Source organism: Kogia breviceps, chromosome 18 (genome assembly GCF_026419965.1).
Source record: "Kogia breviceps isolate mKogBre1 chromosome 18, mKogBre1 haplotype 1, whole genome shotgun sequence".
Taxonomy (NCBI): Eukaryota; Metazoa; Chordata; class Mammalia; order Artiodactyla; family Physeteridae; genus Kogia; species Kogia breviceps.
Window position 1 is genome coordinate 598,288 of NC_081327.1, and position 22,469 is coordinate 620,756.

Sequence of the window (22,469 nt, forward strand, 5' to 3'; positions counted from 1 at the left end):
GCACAAGCAAGAATGAGGAAATGTTAGCTAGGTGAAGGAAGTAGAACCTGGGGTACAAAGGTGCCTTGGATCTGGAAAATTCACCTGGCTATGGAGAGGGTAAACAAGGTAGGATTCATGCCTACAAGACTCCTGACTCTGGATCCATCCCTGCAAGGCAAGGGGTAGCAGGTGCTGGATCTGTCAAAGAGAAGAGACAGCAGCGCTCACACCTCAGCCCTACCAACCACAACACCTACTCCGGGAACTGGGGAAGAAAGCAGTGCCCAGGGTCCGGATGTGAGAAGGGGAGACTCGCCAATGGATAAAAAGAAAGGGCAGAGACTAGCTCAGGGCACAGGGGTGGGTTTGAGGGCCTTTCCCAGGGAGGTTGTAAGTGCCAAGTTCTCCAGCATCACATCATGGTACAGGCATCTCTGAGCCTCGTCAAGGAGACCCCATTCCTCCAAGGAAAAGTTCATGGCCACATCTTCAAAAGTCACACTGCCCCGTCATGATTGGGACAGATGAAATCACAAACAAGTCTCTCTCAAGAGGACCTACAATCAATTCCCCTATTTATCTATTCTATGTCTATCCTCCTCCCAATCTCCCCAGTCACAGGAGAAACTAGGCCCTGGCGCCATTGGTGCTATCGTCTCCCTATGGGCCCAATGACTACTGGGTCCAGCCGTCAGCAACACGAGACAGGTGCACAAACAGATATTTAAACTGTGGGCCTGACATAGAGGCATCCAACCCTCCTGCCAGGCAATACCCCTGGTGTGATCAAAGTCATGTAAGTCCCAATAACAGGGACCTGGGACCATCAGACATACTTCCTCTCCATGTACATATCACTCTCGAGACTGCACATCCCTCATATCTAGACATGCCCATGGCGACCACCACCTCACCATCCCACTCTATAAGCATATCCCTGACCTTCCCACACGTTGAAGTATTTTTATCACCTCTTTTTTTTAATAGAGTTTTTTTTTTAATTTTAATTTTTTATTTTTGGCTGTGTTGTATCTTTGTTGGTGCACGCAGGCTTTTCTCTGGTTGAGGCGAGCGGGGGCTACTCTTTGTTGTGGTGCACAGGCTTCTCACTGCAGTGGCTTCTCTTATTGAGCAAAGGCTCTAGGCACGCGGGCTTCACTAGTTGTGGCACAAGGGCTCAGTGGTTGTGGCTTGTGGGCTTAGTTGCTCCGTGGCATGGGGGATCTTCCCAGACCAGGGCTCGAACCCATGTCCCCGGCATTGGCAGGCAGATTCTTAACTACTGTGCCACCAGGGAAGCCCTGATCACCTCCTTTTCACTACACTGGTGAGGGTGGGATTTCTGCCTAGGGTTAGGGCACCTGACACTGGACAGATGTTATCAGCAGCATCTTATTAATCATATACACCCACAGCCTGGAACAGGAGGATACCACATTCCACACAGGGCTACATGGAGTTACACTATGGAAAACAGTGAACAACCAAGAGGTGTGGGACAAAAGCACTGTAGTATCAAGAGGGTAAGGTGCCCCTGGTTTCCATGGGAGGATGCAATTTCCTTTTCTGAATAACTCCAAAAGGCTGACAGGGAACTGAAACTCACTACAAAGGGATAAGCAGGAATTATACCTGGTCCCCTTTATTAAAAGGGTTGTTTGGTTAGGAGACCTTATCCACTGGAGCAGAGAAAGGTGGGGAACTGCTGCTCAGGCCATATGAGGTCCTGCCAGTTTCAACACATGCCAAGGAAGCATATAATACTGGGAGTTAATTTTAGGCCTTACACCACAACTGAGCTGACAGCATCCAGAGTATGCTTGGCAAATTCATAAGGGATCCAGTAATTCTCTAGACCTCCATGGCTCCCACTAGCAGTGGCAGTGCCAAAATCTTCTATAATGGCCTCCCTGACAGGCTCCATTCCTCACCTCAGACTTAGCCACACAGAATCGACTGTTCATTTCAGACACCCATGGCCCTATTCTACTTCTATGCTGTACTTGCTGTTCCCTTACCAATCACAACTTTCCTCCATCCACTTAACCCTCATTCAAAGCCTAGCCCATTGGTGGCCCACCCCAGGCCTACTGATGCTCACATATGACCACATTTTCCCCCGATCTTATCCTCCAGGCCGAATGAAACATGCCAGAGCACACCAAAGTCATCAAAAAATCCTGGAGCATCCATAGGGAAGTAAGCACCAGCTCCAGCCTGACTGTCATCTTGCCTCAATTACTTCTAAGCTTCTGCATCCATCTCATTTCCATTGGCCTCTCAGAATGTCTAGTCATCTGCCACACTATGCTGTCCCCAACACTACCTCCCTTTATGGCCACTTACCTTCCTCACTTTTGTTTGTGAAGCCCAATACCATGACCCAAGTACTCAAGCCAGATATTGAGTCCACAAACCACCCCCCCTTTCCTGGGCACCTAACAGTTTTACACTGTAACCTGAAGACTGCCCCTCCTTAATGTCACCACGCTTACTCATCATGGTCTAAAGAGTACCGACCACATTTTGGATGTCTCCATCCTGAATCCCTCCACATATTTCCACACCTATGTGTTCAGCTGCTCCTTTCACGCCTCCACTCAGTGATCTGATACACCTCAGACTTTAAACATGGCTAAAACAAAGCTCTTGTTGCCCCCAGTGACTATCACTTACTACAGTCTTTCTCATCCCAGATGATGGAGTTTGCATCCCTACAGATGCTAAGGCTGGAAACCCCGGGGTAATCTCTGACCCTGTGTTTTACTCCCTCACTGTTCACATTAGAAAAAAATCTAGTTGTCCCTTTTAAAAACATGCATCCAGAATCCAACCACTTTTCCTAAGCCACCATTATGGTCCATTAACCCTCACCTGGACTATGATAGGAGCCTCTACCCTGATTTTCCCCTCCTCCTCCCTCAACTTCAGTCTGTTCTCCACTTTACAGCCAAATGGAGCCTGTTTATAGACGCTGGTAAGAACATCTCCCTCCTCTGATCCAAATCTCCCTTCACCTCTAGAATAGACATCCATCTTTTCAGGGAACCATTTCTATACTGACTCCTGTCCCTGCTCTTTGTTCTCACCTAAAAGAAAGGAGACCTGTCGTTTCCTGAACAATCCCTGCTCAGTTTTACCTCAAAACATCTGGAAATCTTGGAACCAGTTCCTGGAAGAACCCTCCATGCCTGTTTACACTGGTTGCCAATCATGAGAATACTTCTATATAAAGCCTCACATGGATTCAGGGCTATGGGTTTGGAGTTTCTCCAGAGTTCCAGACTCAAGAATAAGAGGGATAGCATTAAGAGTCCCAGGAAACCACAATTCAGAGAACACAGGAGTGGGGTTTGTGGCCCTGAGGGACTGGGACACGCTCCACCTACCTGTGTGAACTCTACAAGAACTTCTGCAGCCATGGGAACCTGTGCAAAGAGGCAGGCCTCGGAGGAAGGGATCCATGGTGGGGTTCCATGTGCTGATCACCTCCCTGTACCCTTCCCTGACCCTGGAGCCAGGTGACCTCAGGCTGATGGTCTAATCTTAATGATCAGTGTCCTTACCCGCTGCGTGAACCTGAACAAAGATTCAACCTCCCAGTACCTCAATGTACTCATTGCCTCTCTCCTGTTTTTCCTTTGAACAGCTTTTGGGAAATTTTTAACCTTTGACGTAGATCCTGTATTTCTTTTCTTAAAACTCCCCATGGCTTCTAGAGTTCTAACATGAAGAACCCTCATCCTGCTATTCCAGGCTTCGCCTCACGTTGTTCGTTCCCTGCAGACAGAACATGGTTCCCAGGTTTCCCGAATCCTTCCGCCTCAATCCAACCTCCAAGCCTTTGCACCTGCGGTCCCTCCACCTGAAACCTCTCCCACGCGCCATCACACTGTCTGAAACAGGGCCCCACCCACGACCGCCTCACCGTCCAAGACACCGCGGCCTGGGGTGCGGGCACGTGAGCAGGCGTCCCGCACTCGGGGCTTTAGTGTCTCGTGGGGTGAGGACGGTGAGGGGCCGGAGAACGAGCGTTTACCTCAGGCGGGTCCCTCAGCGCCGCTGCACCTTCGGACTCTGTGGGCGGGGCGGGGCCGGTAGCGGCGGAAGAGGAAGCGGGACGCGGACACGGCGGTCCCTCTCCCTGGCGTGGCGCTGGGCACCCCGAGCGGCGTCGCCGAACCTCAGGCCCGCCTCTATGCCGCAGGGACAGCCCCTCTTCTCGCACCTCTTCTGTCCCGTCACCTCCGTCCCTACCCAGCGTTCCGTAGCTGAAACAGCCCAAGGCCAATTAAAATGGCCGCCTGGAGGAGGAGACAGGAAGTCCCGCCCGACCCTTTGTGCCCAAACAGAAACTCATTTTTCCTGAGCCTTTATTGGCTCAGGGACTCTGCCTTCGACGCAAATCATTCTGGGTCATGTAGTTCCCATTTCCAGGAGAAAAGGCCAAGATCCACAGCGAGGATGCGCTGGGAAATTGCGTGCAAAACATCTAAGGGACACTTTGACAATGGCTAATGAAAGCGAAGGCATCAAGCATTTTCCTTACTTTGCTGTACAGACTGCACTTTAGGGTAAACAAATAGAAAATTAGGAAAGTTTCTTCTTTATATATGCAGAATTCCTGATAAGAATTAGGTAGAATAGGGACTGGTCTACAGCGCATAAAGTAATGAATTTAATCAATGATCACCAACCAATTACTTCAGCCAAATAACTGCAAGGGACAGCTAACACAACAGATAAAAGTCCAGTGGGGGAAAAATGACATTGGATGAAAAAACCCTAATAACATTTGGACCCACTGTGTGAAGTGTCCAAGAAAACTTAATCGGTCTACCTAAGAAAGAAATGGAAAATTTTATTCAAGCCAAGTGGGATTATAATCCGGGAACACCCTCTCAGAAAGCTCCAAGAACCGTTCTGGTCGTTAAAGGTCAAAGCAGTTATATAGGTTTATAATTATATAGACAGAGGGCTGTACTTTAAATGCCGTAGATAGTTTGCACAATCTAGATCTGTAAGTACAAAGTGGTGGGTCATCGTGACACCTTACAAGATCAAGAAGGCATGTTATCTTTTAAGGAGTTTTCTTGTTGGTGCTAGGAGAATGTTGCTCTTTATGGTTGAGCAGGTATTTCTGCCAATGGGGAGGTTTGGTGGATGCACAATGCAGATATACAATGCACAGTAGAGGGGAAAGAAGAGGCCAAAGAGCGCAGAAAATTTTTTATGTTTAAATTATCCTTGACTTGCCTCAGAATACAAATTTTTATTGCATCAATCGTTAACTTTGAAAAGCAGAGACACTCAGACTTCAGAGCATCTGTTGGTGATGCAGTCATAAGTCTCAGCCCTGCCTATGGAGTACAGTGACCAGAGTGAATTTGATCAATGCCTCTGGCTCTATTTATACATTTATTGGAAGCAATGCAGAACATGTTAGGCCATCAGAGAAATGCAATTAGAAAATGTGGGAAATTATACCAAGTGACCTAGTTATGCCACCATATATATGACAAATATAACACAAGAATGTAAGACAAATCTTTGAAATAAAAGAGAACTAAGATGCATAATTAAACATAAAATGGGAGTATATTGTTTATAATTTAAAAATGATTATGAAAAAATAATTTTAGAAAAAGTAGGAAAATTGAATTTCAGTTATTGGTATTTCTGTTAGTGTGAAAATGATATTGTAATTGTCATAATGAAAGAGAATTTGTACTTTATAGACATACTGGAAAGATTTATAAGTGAGGTGATGTGTCTGGCATTTTCAATGCTGTAAATTTAGGAACATATTTATGAATTATATATAGAGAAAATGAAAAACTACATATTCATACTGAAAGTTGACCTATATATAGCTGAGAATCCTTTAAAAATCTTTGAAATATTATAGTTAACAGATTATGGGTATGCATATATGCAATAAAAATTAAAAATCAATATTAATCTAGTAAGAAGAGTTCTATTTAAAAATTTAAAGCAAATTTACTGAAATACAAACAAAAGTTTGAAAAACATTAAAACAAAGAAATGTGAAAGAATTGAAGAAAATGGAAAACTGTAGAAATTAAACCAGAAATTATAAAAACCACCTCTAAATAAAAATAGATATAAAGCAAGTTTCTATATAGAAAGGTTATTATGAATAAAAATATTAAAAGAGGTCATTTACTTTATGTATTTCAAACAAAATGCTAGTGTTTCAGAGTTTATTAGTTAAAGCTTACTTAAAGGGATAACAAAAGTATTTATTAGAAGAAATTATAAATATATCCAACAGCTTATTCTGGCAGAGAAAATTGTAGTGGGGTTAACAGTACATAGTAGTGAGCCTGGAAACACACCTTACTGATATGTACATATTGAATAATTTAAGGGGGCATATATATATTAAACTTGATTATCAATTTGGACAGAAAATATATAATGCAATGAAATATTAAAATGGATTAAAATTTGGTCTTGCATGCCGTGCAGCGTGGCCACAAAAAGGACTTTTAGCAGCAAAGAAAGCACAGGTTGCCACCTCATAAAGAAGGCACATCTTCTACACTGAATAACTTGAGGTTTCTGAGGGACTCACTCAGTGGCTGTATTTTCCTTATTTTGCAGAAGCAGGATGTTGGAATTCAAGGAATGCAGTCTGAACAGTGCCTGCAACAAACCTGATACCTGGTCCGTGCTTATAGGAACTTGGCTGTGGCCAGTGTTACAATTTAAAAGAGTTTAAATGACCTACAGTTTATTTTTCTTATATAGATTGCATCTTAAAAAGAATATTTGTATCTCTCTGCTAATTGGGAAAACCAATTTGACCTGGGACAAGTGGAAGTTTACCATGAAAATACAATGAAATCAAAATAATGCTCTGAAGTCCCAGGGACCTCATGGGGTATGCTCACGGGTGCTTCCTCTATTAAAAAGGGATATTAGTTTCATGTCTCTGTTCGGGCACCAAAAAAGGGGAGGGGAATATTAGTAACAGTGGGCAATAGAGATCTAGCAATATACAAAGAAGACTTTCTCCTGACAGCAGCAAGGGAAAGAGCAGGGAAAAAGAATCGCTTTCTCAGAGTGTCCAGGCATTCCACTTGATGTCGGATCTGTGCACCCTCTAAAATCATCTCCTGAAGCAGCACAGGAGCATGGTCCAGGCCTTAAGAAACAAGGGACAACGGTGTAGTATTCAGGAGCTACCCCCACCTTTTTTTTTCGGCTGTGCGGCATGTGGGATCTTACTTCGCCGACCAGGGATCGGACCAGTGCCCCCTTCATTGGAAGTGTGAAGTCTTAACTATTGGACCACCAGGGAAGTCACCAGGAGCCTTTTTAACTGGGATTGTATGGTTTAAGAAGATACCCTGGATGAACTGATGGCAAATGGTTCTCAAGAAGTACTGCCTGACTCACCCTCTTCTCTGAAGCAGCCTATCACCCATGACCCTGCTAACTGGACCGAGGGGACACATGACCCAACCAGGCTAGGCTAGTCAGTTCCCCTTCTATAGAATCTGGAATGGGGACCTCAGATGTGGTTAGAGTGTGCTGGGCACTCAGGTGAGGACTTGTGTTTTTTACCAAAAGACCCTTGGTGCAGACAGAAAGGTTGGAATAGAGGATGTCGGTCCAGAACATGGTGAGGAGTGCAGGGAAGAAGGACGGTGCATGCCAGTGGTCTTCTCAATCAGCCAGTCCTGGACAGAGAGGACAGAACCAAATAGGCAGCAGGTCCATGAATGGAGCAGAGGTGAGCTGTTACCCAGTGAGACCAGGAGCCCAAAGGTTTCCATTATCACCTCCTGGTACCAGGTCCTCTGGGCTGGGCTGTCTCTACTCCTCCAGGATGAAGGTTACAAACACCTGAAAAAGTCAAACTTCATATTGGGATGTTAGATGGCATCAGAGGCTGTCACTCAGTCGCTGATGAAAGTGGAGAGACCCAGCCCTTAATCACTGATTCTCGAGGGTTAAGCTCTGTGCTGTGCTCAAAGGGGAGGAAGGTGCGGCCTTTGGACATAATGCAATTGCAGCTGAGAGAAAAACCTCCCATGGGGGAGGCCACTGGCAATGACAGACAAGGGCATTCCTGTGAGAACTGTGAGGGCAGGTGGTAAGTGGGGAAATGGTTATGTTGACAATTCCAACAAAGGTAACAGCAGCTGAGACTCCTTGGAACTCTGTGCATGCCTGCCCAGGGATGAGTGCTTCACGTGCTGAGGTAAAGGGATTAAACATCCCCAGCTCTGGAACTAGACTTAGGGGTATGAATCCAGCATCTTGAATCAGACACTTGTCCATTGTGACCTTGGGGAACCCACAACATCATTCTGACCCTGGATTTCCCCAGCAGTACAATAATAGTTCCCACTTTCTTGGGTTGTTGTGAGAATTAAAGAGAATATGTTCATAAAGCAAACCCTGGAATCCTGGCACCGTTAGGTACTCAGTGTTTTGTTACTTTTATTAATCCTCACAGGGACCAAGGTAAGTGCCTCATCACCTCCATGTCAGTCAGCAAACTGAGGCTCAGGGAGCTCTAGCAAGTTGCCCTGATTCCCAGGTGGGGAACCCACACTGAGATGTCAGTGCTCTGCAGCCTCTGCCTCCTTGCGGGTGGGTGGGGTGGGTGGGTAAGTGGCTTCTGAGAAGCCCCATTTCTTTCCCAAATGTACCCGGGGACTTTGGGGAAAATGAGGGGTGCCTGGCCAGGGAATGTCACGGCAGGCAGAGGCTAGTGCTGTCTAGGTCCAATGAGGTTGCAGGTATAGCCATGACACAGTAAATGGGCATTTCAGCTCTTCACCTCCCACAGCTCATTGGTAGAGCCACACCTTATACCTGTTTTACAAAGGGGGAAACTGAGGCCCAGAGTGGGTGGTCATTTGCCTGTGAGTCACAATATTTTGGGATCAGGATTCAAACCCAGGCTGCCTGACCCAGAGCTTGGGGAGTCTGATTACTGCCCTATTTCCAGTCCTGCTAGGCTTTGGGACTCATAAAACACCCTGTTCATCCTGATGCCATCTTTTCTTCCTCCCCAAGAGTTCTGCTCCAACCCACCAACCCCCATGATGATAGACCAGGCAAATGGGCAAACACTACTAAACAAGGGTTTGTGGTATTATTAAATGTCTGGACTTTAGAAAGTGATGGAGAGTACATTAATGACACAGATTAAAATTAAAAGTATATGGTAGGGATTCCCTGGTGGCACAGTGGTTGAGAGTCCGCCTGCCGATGCAGGGGACGTGGGTTCGTGCCCTGGTCCAGGAAGATCCCACATGCCGCGGAGCGGCTGGGCCCGTGAGCCATGGCCGCTGAGCCTGTGCGTCCGGAGCCTGTGCTCCGCAACGGGAGAGGCCACAACAGTGAGAGGCCCACGTACCGCAAACAAACAAACAAAAAGTATATGGTATATGTGTCCATTACATTGCACATAGCATAAAAAATTGAAAAAATTAGAATATATTATTCCAGTGTTAAAAACAATTATTCCATAAATTAAAAAGTCACAAAATGAGTGAAATTCTAATACAACTTGACTGTTTCACTGTTCTTTTGTGAAACGAAGAAAATAGCCAAAATTCATAGAATAGGCAGAAGATATGAACATTTCACTAAAGATACAGAGGTAGCAAATATGCATCTGAAGAAATGCTCATCATGAATCTTTAGGGAAATGCAAATAAAACAACAGTTAGATAGCTGGACAAACTTACAAAAAGGGTTAACATTAAGAATGATTGACTATAAAAAATACAAATAATAAAAAAAACACATTCCCAATAAAAAAACTAATATCCTGGAATGTTATCTTTTACCCCATTTATGTAGAAAGACATATATGTACAATACAATAAAGTGAAAACTTTTGTTTAAAAAAAATAAATGATTGAACAAACTAAGTATTCACCAGGATGTGGAAGAAATGGAGCCCTCATACACTGCTGGTAAGAATGAAAAAAATGGGAATTCCCTGGTAGTCCAGTGGTTAGGACTCTGCACTTTCACTGATGAGGCCTGGTTGGGAAACTAAGATCCCACAAGCTGTGCAGCGCGGCCAGAAAAAACAAAAACAAAAAAAGAAAAAGGTATAATTAGTTCAGATCACAATTTGTTAGTTTGTTTAAGTTAACCATTCACCTACCCTATCACTCAAACTTTGCACTCTGAGTTACTGAAGATAAACATATATCCACATTAAAAACTTATACACAAAGTTTGTATCAGCTTTTTTTTCCAGTAGTGAAAAATTAGAAAAACCTCAAATATCCATAAGCAAACGAATGGATAAATAGTGGTATATTCAAAGATAAGAATGTTTCTTAGAAAAAAAAGTTCGAGCTGCTTATATATCATTGATGACTCTCCAAGTGTTTATGCAACATAAATAAAAGCAGGAAAAAGAGTAAATACTTTGATTCCCATCACATGAATTCTAGAAAATGGAAAGTTATATATTATAATGTAAAGTAAATCAATGGTTACTTGAAGGGGTGTGAGGGGCAAGGAGAGAGAGATTATAACAGGTCATGAGATAAATATACAGTAACAGATACAGTCATTACCATGACTACAATGATGGTTTCAGTTCCATATATATGTCAGAGCTATCTGGTAACAAATTGCTTTTGCAATGTTTCAAGATTAAAAAAAAAAAAAAAAAACCTCTATGTCCAACTGTTTTGGGAAAATAGGTTTGGCAATCCTACATTCATTCCACTTTGTCATGCCCTCTGGGGGTCGGTCTTACCTCAAAGACAGCAAATACAGTGAGCAATGACTTTCCACCAGAGTCAACAGGAATGCAGCCTGGGTCACAAGAGACACACCTGTGGACTACAGATTCTCCTTTTCCCTCTTTTAAAAAAAAAATCTGCCTGGCTCTTTGTAAGACCTGGGGAAGAGAGTTCCCTCAGCATTGCTGACACCCCCTGTGAACAAGGGAAAAAATTCATGCTGCTCCCAGAAGCAGCTGAGGTTGTCACACTTGAACCCTCCTCAGGGTGCCCTCTGAGTCTCCTAAAACTCATAGCATCCAGGCCTCAAATGAGGACAAGAAAGACCTGCAGTCTTTCCTAGGAGGCCATGGGCAGAAATGGAAATTTGGCAAAAACTGGTAAGTTAATTTCTCCCTTGTAATGTCTCCTCTGAGGCATAGAAAGTTTGATACCCCCATAAAAGTTGCCCACCCCTTCATGCTTGAGAGCCCAAATCTGTTTATAACCTACCCTACTTGGTAAATAGAATGTCCAAGATTAAAGAGGACTTAAACAGTAAGGTCTTTGTTACTGTTCAAACCAAAGCAATGTTCTGGCAGATCTGCGAGCAATGGCTGGCAGTTCTTTAGCTGGTGACTCACAAGCTAGAAAAATTCATCACAAGTATCTTGAGACCAACGTGTCCCTGAAAATGGTAATCCTTCTCTGCAAGCTGCCAGATGAACTCATATGATGTTCTCTGGGCCAATAGTAGGTCAGGCCCATGCCCAAGCTGGTCAGAAAGGGAATGAGGACATCCTAAAGGTTCAGGCTATTCCTAATTTCCTCCCACAAATGAGAGAACAAAGTTGGCTTCCCTGAGCACGCTGCAGTAGTGACTGATGCACACTGTGGGGACATGCCAGGTTATAGAGGTGAAATGGATCTGGCTACAGAAAGTGGCAGTGACATAAATCTATCAAGAGCCCTGGGTAGGTTAGAGAGTGTAACACAGTCACACATGCTTCCCACATAACTGAAAATTATGAGGAATCTCTATTCCTGATGTTTGGATGCATGGGACAACTAGTGCCTCAGTTTCATCCAATGTCATTACACTGAACAAGGAAATTACACATTTAAGGCCTTTCTCCAGTGTGAACTCGCTGGTGCTGAGAGAGGTTAGATTTTCGGCTAAAAGATTTCCCACATTCACTGCAGTCATAAGGCTTTTCTCCTGTGTGAACTCTCTGATGATAATGAAGGGTGGAACGAGAGGTAAAAGATTTCCCACATTCACTGCACTCATAAGGCCTTTCTCCTGTGTGAACTCTCCGGTGAATAATGAGGTGAATTCTTTGGGTAAAGGACTTCCCACAGTCACTACATGCATGAGGCCTTTCTCCTGTGTGAACTCTCCGATGGCGAATCAGTATGGAGCTATTGGTAAAAGATTTCCCACAGTCACTGCACTTATAAGGCCTTTCTCCAGTGTGAACTCTCTGATGATAGCCAAGGGCAGAGACAGAAGTAAAAGATTTCTCACATTCACTGCACTCATAAGGCCTTTCTCCAGTGTGAACTCTCCGGTGTTTAGAGAGGTATGAATTCTGGCTAAAGGATCTCCCACAATCACTACATTCATAAGGCTTTTCTCCAGTGTGAACTCTCTGGTGTTGATTCAATTGGGAACTGTCCCTAAAAGATTTACCACATTCACTGCAGTCAAAAGGCCTTTCTCCTGTGTGAACTCTCTGATGACAACGGAGGGCAGAGCTAGAGGTAAAAGATTTCTCACATTCGCTGCACTCATAAGGCCTTTCTCCAATGTGAATTTTCTGATGATAACAAAGGGCCGAACCAGAGGTAAAAGATTTTCCACATTCACTGCACTCATAAGGTCTTTCTCCTGTGTGAACTCTCTGGTGTATGTTGAGATGATTTCTTTGGGTAAAGGATTTCCCACATTCACTGCACTCATAAGGCCTTTCTCCTGTGTGAACTCTACGGTGTCGAATGAGTATCGGTCCATTGGTAAAGGATTTCCCACATTCACTGCACTCATAAGGTTTTTCTCCTGTGTGAACTCTCTGATGATAACAGAGGGCGGAACCAGAGGTAAAAGATTTCCCACATTCACTACATTCATAAGGCCTTTCTCCAGTGTGAACTCTCTGGTGTTGAGACAGGTAAGATTTGTGGCTAAAGGATTTCCCACATTCACTGCACTCATAAGGCCTTTCTCCTGTGTGAACTCTTCGGTGTATAATGAGGTGATTTATTTGGGTAAAAGACTTTCCACAATCAGTACACTCATATGGCCTTTCTCCTGTGTGAATTCTCTGATGATAACGTAGGCCAGAGCTAGAGGTAAAAGACTTCCCACATTCCCCACATTTATAAGGCTTCTCTCCAGTGTGAACTCTCTGATGATAACGGAGGGCGGAGCTAGAAGTAAAGGATTTCCCACATTCGTTGCACTCATAAGGTCTTTCTCCTGTGTGAACCCTCCAGTGTTCAATGAGGTCAGATTTTCGTCTAAAGGACTTCCTACATTCAGTGCACTCATAACTCATTTCTCCAGTGTGAACTGTCTGTTGTTGAAAAACGATGGAGCTATGGCTAAAAGATTGTGCACACTGATGGCAAATGTGGCAATTTTCTCCAGTGTGACTCCTCTGAGGATAAATGAGGACAAATTCTTGGCTAAAGGATTTCTCACATTTGCTGCACTTGTACTGCCTTGCCCCAGTATGAATTCTTCGATGTTGAATGAGGGCTGAGCTTCCCTTAAAAGATTTTCCACAATCGCCACAGTCATAAAGCCTGTCACCAGTGTGAACTCTCTGGTGCACAACAAATGAGGATTTATACTTGAATGTTTTCCCACATTCACTGCACATAAAACACTGTCTTTCAGTGTAGACACTCTGGGCCTGAACAAGTGTGTGTTTGGGGCTGAAGGCTTTCTTGCATTCTCCCCTGGAGCAATGACTTTTTCTGCTTTGTAAAGTTTCCATGCAGTGGGTGGCTGTGTTTAGCTTTTCCCCAGTGTGAATGGTCTGTTGATTCAGATGTCCTGAGGTGGCTAGGAAGTCCTCTGCAACTTTCTTGCAGGTAAAAAGCTCCCATGACACATGGAAATTGCTGCTTTGCACAAATGAGGCCCTGTCCACACCGATTATGAACGGTTTTTCTTGCATGTGTTGCTCCTGGTGCTGCTGAGTGTCTGCACTGAAATAAAATCCTTTTGCACATGCCCTACACTTGAATAGTTTCTGGTTGTGTTGTGTTCCCTGCTGCTCAGTCAAACGGAAAATGTCTCTCAAGACTGGACCACACATCTCACAGGGGTGAGTCTTCTGGGAAGATGAAGGTTCCTTGGAAGTCCTGACCTGTGACATTACCACAGAAACACTCTGTTCAAAGGATGCCTCAACATACTCTTCTCCACTCCAGAAACCTGAATGCAAAGAAACACTGATGAGGTACACATTCACTTTATTGGAAGGGGCAACCCAACCACAAACGTGCAAATGAAACAAAACAAGAGTAGGGGTAATTATACTATGTCAGAAAAGACAGACTTTAAGTAAATAGACAAAGGAGATCATTATATAATGATAAAGCAGTCAATTCATCAAGAGGATATAACAATTACAAGTATATTTCCACCCAATATTGGAACACCTGAATATATTAAGCAAATACAAACAAATCTGAAGGCAGAAAAAGACAGCAGTGCAGTAATATTAGGGGTTCAATGCCCCACTCTGAATAAGAAAACGTTGGTCTTGAACTGCACCTAAGACCAACTGGACCTAATAGACATGTACAAAAGATGCCATCCAACTATAGCAGAATACACATTCTTCTCAAGTACACAGAGAACACTCTCTAGGATAGATCACATATTAGGTCACAAAACAAGTATTAACAAATTTAAGAAGATGGAAAACATATTAAATATCTTTTCCAACCACAATGGTACAAAACTAGAAATCATTAACAGGAGGAAAGCTGGAAAATTCATGAATGTGTAGAATTTAAATGACACACTCCTGAACGACCTATAGGTTAAATAAGAAATAATTTTAAAAAAATATTCAAACAAATGTAAATGGAAACAAAACACACCAAAACTTATGGGATGCAGTAAAAGCAATTGTAAGAGGATAGTTTATAGCAATAAATGACTACATTAACAGAGTGATCTCTAATAAACAACCTAACTCTATATCTCAAGTTATGAGAAAAAGAACAAACTAAGGTTAAAGTTAGCAGAAATAAAACAAATAATAAAGAAAAGATCAGAGCAGACGTAAATGAAATAGAGACTAGAAAAATAACAGAAAACACCAATAAAACTAAGAGGCATTTTTTTTTTAACTTTTTATTTTGTTTTTTGGCCACTCTGCATGGCTTCTGGGATCTTAGTTCCCTGACCAGGCATTGAACCTGGACCCTCTGCAGTGGAAGTGCAGAGTCCTAACCACTGATCACTAGGGAAGTCTCAAGAGTTGGTTTTTTTGTTTTTGTTTTTGTTTTTGTGGTACACGGGCCTCTCACTGCTGTGGCCTCTCCCGTTGCGGAGCACAGGCTCCAGATGCGCAGGCTCAGCGGCCATGGCTCACAGGCCCAGCCGCTCCGCAGCATGTGGGATCTTCCCGGAGTGGGGCACGAACCCATGTCCCCTGCATCGGCAGGCGGACTCTCAACCACTGCGCCACCAGGGAAGCCCAGGAGTTGGGTTTTTTGAAAAGATAAATTGACAAGCATTTAGCTAGATTATGAAAAAAAGAGAGACGACTCAAAATCAGAAATGAAAGAGGAGACATAAAAACTGATACTGCAGGAATACAATCAATCAGAAGAAACTAGAATGAACAATTATTTGCCAACAAATTGGATAACTCAGAAGAAATGAATAAAACTCCTATAAACATAAAACTTACCAAAATAAAATCGTGAAGAAATAGGAAATCTGAATTAATCTATAACTGGTAAGAAGATTGAATCATAATAAAAAAACTCCCAACAAAGAAAAGCCCAGGACTAGACAAAAACCCTGGGGATTCTACTAAATATTTAAAACATTAATATCAATCCTTCTCAAAGTCTTCCAAAAATAATTGAAGCAGGAACACTTCCAAGCTCATTTTATGAGACCAGCATTACTCTGATATCAAAGCCATTTAAGAAGAATACAACAGAAGAAAATTAAGGTCAGTATCCCTGATGAGGATGTCCCTGGTGGCACAGTGATTAAGAATCCGCCTGCCAATGCACAGGACACAGGTTCGAGCCCTGGTCTGGGGAGATCCCACATGCTGCGGAGCAACTAAGCCCATGTGCTCTAGAGCCTGCGAGCCACAACTATTGAACCCGTGTGCTGCAAATACTGAGGCCTGTGTGCCTAGAGCCCGTGCTATGCGACAAGGGAAGCCACCACAATGAAAAGCATGTGCACCACAATGAAGAGGAGCCCCCACTCACCGCAACTAGAGAAAGCCCACACACAGCAACGAAGTTCCAACAAAGCCAAAAATAAATAAATAAGTAAATTTAAAAACAAAATCCCTGATGAATTTAGATGCAAAAATCCTCAACCAAATACTTACAAACCAAATCCAACAGCACATTTACAGGATCATACCTCACAATTAAGTAGAATTTATCCCTGGGATGCAAAGATGGTTCAACATCATGTGCAAATCAATAAATGTGATACACCACATTATCAGAATGAAGGATAAAAATCATAATCATATGAATAGATGCTGATAAGCCATTTTAAAATTCAATATCCATTCATGATAAAAACTCTCAACAAGTTAGGTATAAAAGGGGGACTTCCCTGGTAGTCCAGTGGTTAAGAATCCACCTTCCAATGCAGGAGACACGGGTTTGGTCCTGGGTCAGGGAACTAAGCCCATGCACTGCAACTACTGAGCCCATGCACTGCAACTACTCAGCCCACGCACTGCAGCTACTGAGCCCACACGCTCTGCAGCCAGCCCACCTGCCACAACTAGAGAGTCCATGCACCACAACTACTGAGCCCACGTGCTCTGGAGCCCGTGTGCCATAACTAGAGAGCCTGTGTGCCACAACTAGTGAGCCCATGCGCTCTAACTAGAGGGCCTTCAGGTCACATCTACTAAGCCCGCACACCAAAACTAGAGAGAAGCCTGTGCACAACTAAAAGATCCTGCGCACCACAACTAAGACCAGACACAGTCGAATTAGTTATTTTTAAAAAAAAAAACTAGGTATAGAAGGAATGTACTTCAACACGTCTGACAAGCCCATACCTAACATCATATTGAACATTCAAAAGCTAAAAGGTTTTCCTCTAACATCAGGAACAAGACAAGGATGCCTACCCTATCCATTTTTATTCAACATAATATAGGAAGCCCCACCCAGAGTAAGTAGAGAAGAAAAAGAAAGAAAAGGCATTCAAATTGGACTGGAAGAAGGAAAAGTGTTTGTAGGTAATGCACTCTTATATGTACAAAACCCTAAAATTCCACCCTAACAAATGAATTCAGTAAAGTTGCAGGATAAAAAGAACCAATATACAAATTTGAGTTGCATTTATATACTCTAATAAAAAACTGTCTGAAGAGAAAATTAAGAAAAAAATCTTATTTTAAATAGCATCAAAAGAATAAGATACTCAGGAACAAATTTAACCTAGGGGATGAAAGATTTAAATTCTGAAAATCATAAGACAAACATGAAAGAAACTGAAGAAGACACAAATAAATGGAAAGATATCCAGTATTCTTGGATTGGAAAAATTAATATTGTTAATTTTACCAAGAGCAATTTACAGACTGAAAACAATCCATATCAAAATTCCAATGCCATTTTCCACCAAAATAGAATAAAGAATCCTAAAATTTGTATGGAACAATGAAAAATCCAAAATAGCCTAAACAATGTTGAAAAAGGACAAAGCCAGTGGCATCACACTTCCTGATTTCAAAATATTACAATTCTATGGTAATTAATACATTATGGTACTGGCATAAAAACAGACACATAGACCAACTGAACAGAATACAGAGCCCAGAAATAAACTCACACATATATGGTCAACTCATCTTTGATAGGCACAACAAGAATACACAATGGAGAAAGGACAGCTTCTTCCAAAAACGGTGATGGAGACACTGGTTATCCACATGCAAAACAAAATGAAACTAGAGCCTTATCTCACGCCACTCACAAAAATTAACTTGGATTGGATTAAAATTTTTAAACATAAACCCTGAAATTTTAAAACTTTTAGAAGAAAATACAGAGAAAAAGCTCCTTGACATTGGTTTTGGCAATGATTTTTTTCGATGACACCAACAGCACAAGCAATGAAAGCAAAGATAAACAAGTGGGACTATATCAAACAGAAAAGCTTCTTTTTTGTGTGTGTGTGGTATGCGGGCCTCTCACTGTTGTGGCCTCTCTCGTTGCGGAGCACAGGACAGGCTCTGAACGTGCAGGCTCAGCAGCCATAGCTCACGGGCCCAGCGGCTCCGCGGCACGTGGGATCCTCCCAGACAGGGGCACGAACCCATGTCCCCTGCATCGGCAGGGAACTCACAACCACTGTGCCACCAGGAAAGCCCTGGAAAAGCTTATTTATAGCAAGGGAAACAAAACGAAAACACAACCTAAGGAAAAGGAGAAAATACTTGCAAAGGATTTATCTGATAAGGGGTTAATATCCAGAAAATATCAGAACTCATACAATTCAACAATAAAAAACTAAAGAATCCAATTAAAAATGGGCAAAAGGACCTGAACAGATATTTATCCAAAACATACAAATGATCAACAGGTATATGAAAAGGTGCTCAACATCACTAACATCAGGGAAATGCAAATCCAAACCACAATGAGATATAACCTCACACCTGTCTGGAACAATACTATCAAAAAGACAAGAGATACATGTTCAAGAAGATGTGAAGAAAAGGAAAGCCTTCTACATTGTTGGTAGGAAGGTAAATCGGTACAGCCATTAGGGAAAACTGTATGGAATTTCCTAAAAATTAAAAATAGAACTCTGCATGGTCCAATAATCTCAATTCTGTGTCTATTTCCAGAGGAAACAAAATCTGTATCTCAAACAGGTGTTTGCACCCCCATGTTCACTGCAGCATGATCCACAATAGCCCAGGTATAGAAACAACCTAAGCACAGGCATACCTTGTTTTATTGTGCTTCACAGATAACGCATTTTTTTTACAAATTGAAGGTATGTAGCAACCCTGTGTCAAGCAAGTCTACTGGAGCCATTTTTCTAACAGCATTTGCTCACTTTGTGTCTGTGCATCATGTTTTGGTAATTTTTGTGATATTTCAAACTTCTTCATTATTGTTATACTTGTTATGGTGATCTATGATCAGTGATCTTTGTTTTGGGGTGCCACAAACTGGACCCATAAGACAGCAAACTTAATTGATAAACACTGTATGTGTTCTGCCTGCTCTACCGACTGGCCAATCAATCTCTCTCCCTCTTCTCACACCTCCGTATTTCTTGAGATGCAACAATATTGAAATTAGGCGAATTAATAACCCTACAATGGCCTCTAAGAGCTCAAGTAAAAGGAAGGATCACATGTCTTTCACTTTAAATCAAAAGCTACAAATGATTAAGCTTAGGCAAGTTAAAAGCCAAGACAGGCTGAAAGCCAGGCCTCTTGGACCAAACAGTATTAACCAAGTTGTATCAATAAATGTAAAGGAAAAGTTCTTGAAATAAATTAAAAGTGCTACTCTAGTGAACACACAAATAATAAGAAAAAGTCTTATTGCTGATATGGAGAAAATTTTAGTGATCTGTATAGAAGATCAAGCCAGCCACAACATTACCTTAAGCCAAAGCCTAATCCAGAGTCAGGCCCCAACTCTCTCCAATTCTGTGATGGCTGAGAGGTGAGAAGCTAGAAAAAAAAAAAAAAGTATGAAGCTAGCACAGGTTGGTTCATGAGATTTAAGGAAAGAAGCTGTCATGATAACATAAAAGTACAAGGTGAAAAAAAAAAGTACAGAGTGAAGCAGCAAGTGCTGATGTAGAAGCTGTACCAAAGTTATCCAGATGATCTAGCTAAGATAATTAATGGACATGGCTACACTTAACAACACATTTTTAATGTAGATGAAACAGTCTTATGTTGGAAGAAGATGGCATCTAGGACTTTCAGTTAGAGAGGAGAAGTCAATGCCTGGCTTCAAAGAACAGGCTGACTCTCTTGTTAGGGGTAATGCAGCTGGTGACTGAAAGTTGAACCCAATGCTCATTTATCATTCTGAAAATCTTAGGCCCTTAGCAATTCTGCTAAATCTGCTCTGCATATATTCTATAAATGGAACAACAAAGCGTGGATGACAGCACGTCTCCTTATAACATGGTTTACTGAATATTTTAAGACTACTGTTGAAACCTACTGCTCTGAAAAAAAAAATGTTCTCAAAATATTACTACACACTGACAATGCAGCTGGTCAGCCAAGAGCTCTGGTGGAGATGTACAAGATTAATGTTCTTTTCATGCCTACTACTACAACATCTATTCTGTAACCCATGGATCAAGTAGTTTACACTGTCAAGTCTTAAGAAATACATTTCCTAAGGCTATAGCTGCCATAGATAGCAATTCCTCTGATGGATCAGTGCAAAGTAAATTGAAAACCTTCTGGAAAGGACTCACCATTCTAGATGCCATTAAGAACATTTATGAATCATGGGAAGAGATAAAAATATAAACATTAACAGGAGTTGGGAAAAAGCTGATTCCAACTCTCTGGATGACTTTGAGGGGTTCAGGACTTCAGTGGAGGAAGTAACTGCAGATGTAGTGGAAAAACCAAGAGAACTAGAATTAGAAGTACAGCTGGAAGATGACTGAATTGCTGCAATCTCAAGAGAAAACTTTTAACAGATGAGGAGTTGTTTCTTAGGGATGAGAAAAGAAAATGGTTTCTTGAGATGGAATGTACTCTTGGTGAAGATTCTGTGCAGATTGTTGAAATGATGGCAAATGCTTTAGAATATTACATAAACTTAGTTCATAAAACAGCAGTAGGGTTTGAGAAGAGTGACTCCAATTTTGAAAGAAGTTCTACTGTGTGTTAAATGCTATCAAACAGCATCACGTGCTACAGAGAAATCATTCCTGAAAGGAAGAGTCCATTGATGTGGAAATTGCCAAAGCCACCAAAACCTTCAGCAACCTAATCAGGCAGCACCTTCATCAGTCAAAATTAAGGCAAGGGACTTCCCTGGTGGCAAAGTGGTTAAGAATCCGCCTGCCGGGCTTCCCTGGTGGTGCAGTGGTTAAGAATCTGCCTGCCAATGCAGGGGACACAGGTTCGAGCCCTAGTCTGGGAAGATCCCACATGCCACGGAGCAACTAAGCCCACACGCCACAACTACTGAGCCTGCGCGCTAGAGCCAGCAAGCCACAGCTACTAAGCCCGCATGTCGCAACTACTGAAGCCCGTGTGCCTAGAGCCTGGGTTCCGCAACAAGAGAAGCCACCCCAAACAGAAGCCTGCACACTGCAACGAAGAGTACTCCCACTTGCCGCAACAAGAGAAAGCCCACGTGCAGCAATGAAGACGCAACGCAGCCAAAAATAAATCAATAAAATTAACAAACAAACAAAAAAGAATCCACCTGAGAAAGCAGGGGACATGGGTTCAGGCTCTGGTCCGGGAAGATCCCACGTGCCACAGAGCAACTAAGCCCGTGTGCCACAACTACTGAGCCAGCACTCTAGACCTCGTGCGCCACAACTACTGAAGCCCATGCACCTAGAGCCTGTGCTCCACAACAAGAGAAGCCACCGCAATGAGAAGCCCCGGTACCGCAACGAAGAGTAGCCACACTCGCTGTAACTAGAGAAAGCCTGCGCACAGCAACAAAGACCCGACGCAGCCATAAATAAATAAATATATTTATTTTAAAAAATTTTTTTTAATAAATTGCTCCAGCAGCAAAAAAATACAATTCAGATGATGATTAAAACTTTTTTAGCAATAAAGTATTTTTTAACTGAAGTATATATGTTGTTTTTTAAGACATAATGCTATTGCACACTCACTGGCTACTATACAGTGTAAACAACATTTATAGGCACTGGAAAACAAAACTCTTGTGACTTGCTTTATTGTTTTACTCACCTTATTGCGGTGGTCTGGAACGTAACCTGCAATATGCCTGTATCTGTCTACGAATGAATGGATTAATAAATTCTGGTATTTATATGCAGTGGAGTATTATTCAGCCATTAAAAAAGGAAATCATGCATTTGTGACAACAATGATGAACCTGGAGGGCATAATGCAAAGTGAAATAAGCCAGAGAAAGATAAATACTGTATGCTATCACTTATATATGGAATCTTGAAAAAAAAAAAACAGTTGAATCCGTAGAAACAAAGAGTAGAATGCCAGGTGTACAGGTCTAGGGGAAATGGGGAGATGTTGGTCAGTTTTATAAGATGAATAAGCTGTGAGGAATTAATACAGCATGGAGCCTATACTTAATATAATGCTGTATGGTATACTTCAAATGTGCTAACAGAGTAGATCTTAAGTGTTTTCACACACACGAAAAATGTAAATACAATTATGTGAGGTAATGGATGTGTTAATCAACCTGACAGTAGTAATCATTTCATACTGTATGTGTGTATATATAAAATCATGATATTATACACTTCTTGTACTTTTTAATTTTTAAAAATTTCTTGGC

The 22,469-nt window shown here is 42.3% G+C and overlaps 1 protein-coding gene and 1 long non-coding RNA gene across 12 annotated transcripts in view; both read right to left on the reverse strand.

Moving 5' to 3' along the window:
• LOC136793089 (uncharacterized) overlaps positions 1-4,257 on the reverse strand; it is a 32,090-nt gene extending 27,833 nt beyond the window's left edge. The window contains exon 1 of the long non-coding RNA XR_010837880.1: positions 4,022-4,257. This is a non-coding gene — a long non-coding RNA (uncharacterized lncRNA). The remainder of the gene's footprint in view (positions 1-4,021) is intronic.
• A 2,032-nt stretch (positions 4,258-6,289) lies between these two features.
• The window catches only part of LOC131744773 (zinc finger protein 256-like), a 38,665-nt gene continuing 22,485 nt past the window's right edge, over positions 6,290-22,469 (reverse strand). For 9 of the 11 annotated variants that reach the window (XM_067019851.1, XM_067019848.1, XM_067019854.1 and 6 more), the window contains one exon: positions 6,290-14,160. In XM_067019851.1, coding sequence (XP_066875952.1) covers positions 11,837-14,160 — 2,324 coding nt within the window. In that variant the 3' untranslated portion in view covers positions 6,290-11,836. Of the gene's footprint in view, positions 14,161-19,583; positions 19,655-21,895; positions 21,944-22,469 lie in introns of those variants that run through there. The other 2 variants (XM_067019856.1, XR_010837859.1) reach the window with 2 other exon arrangements.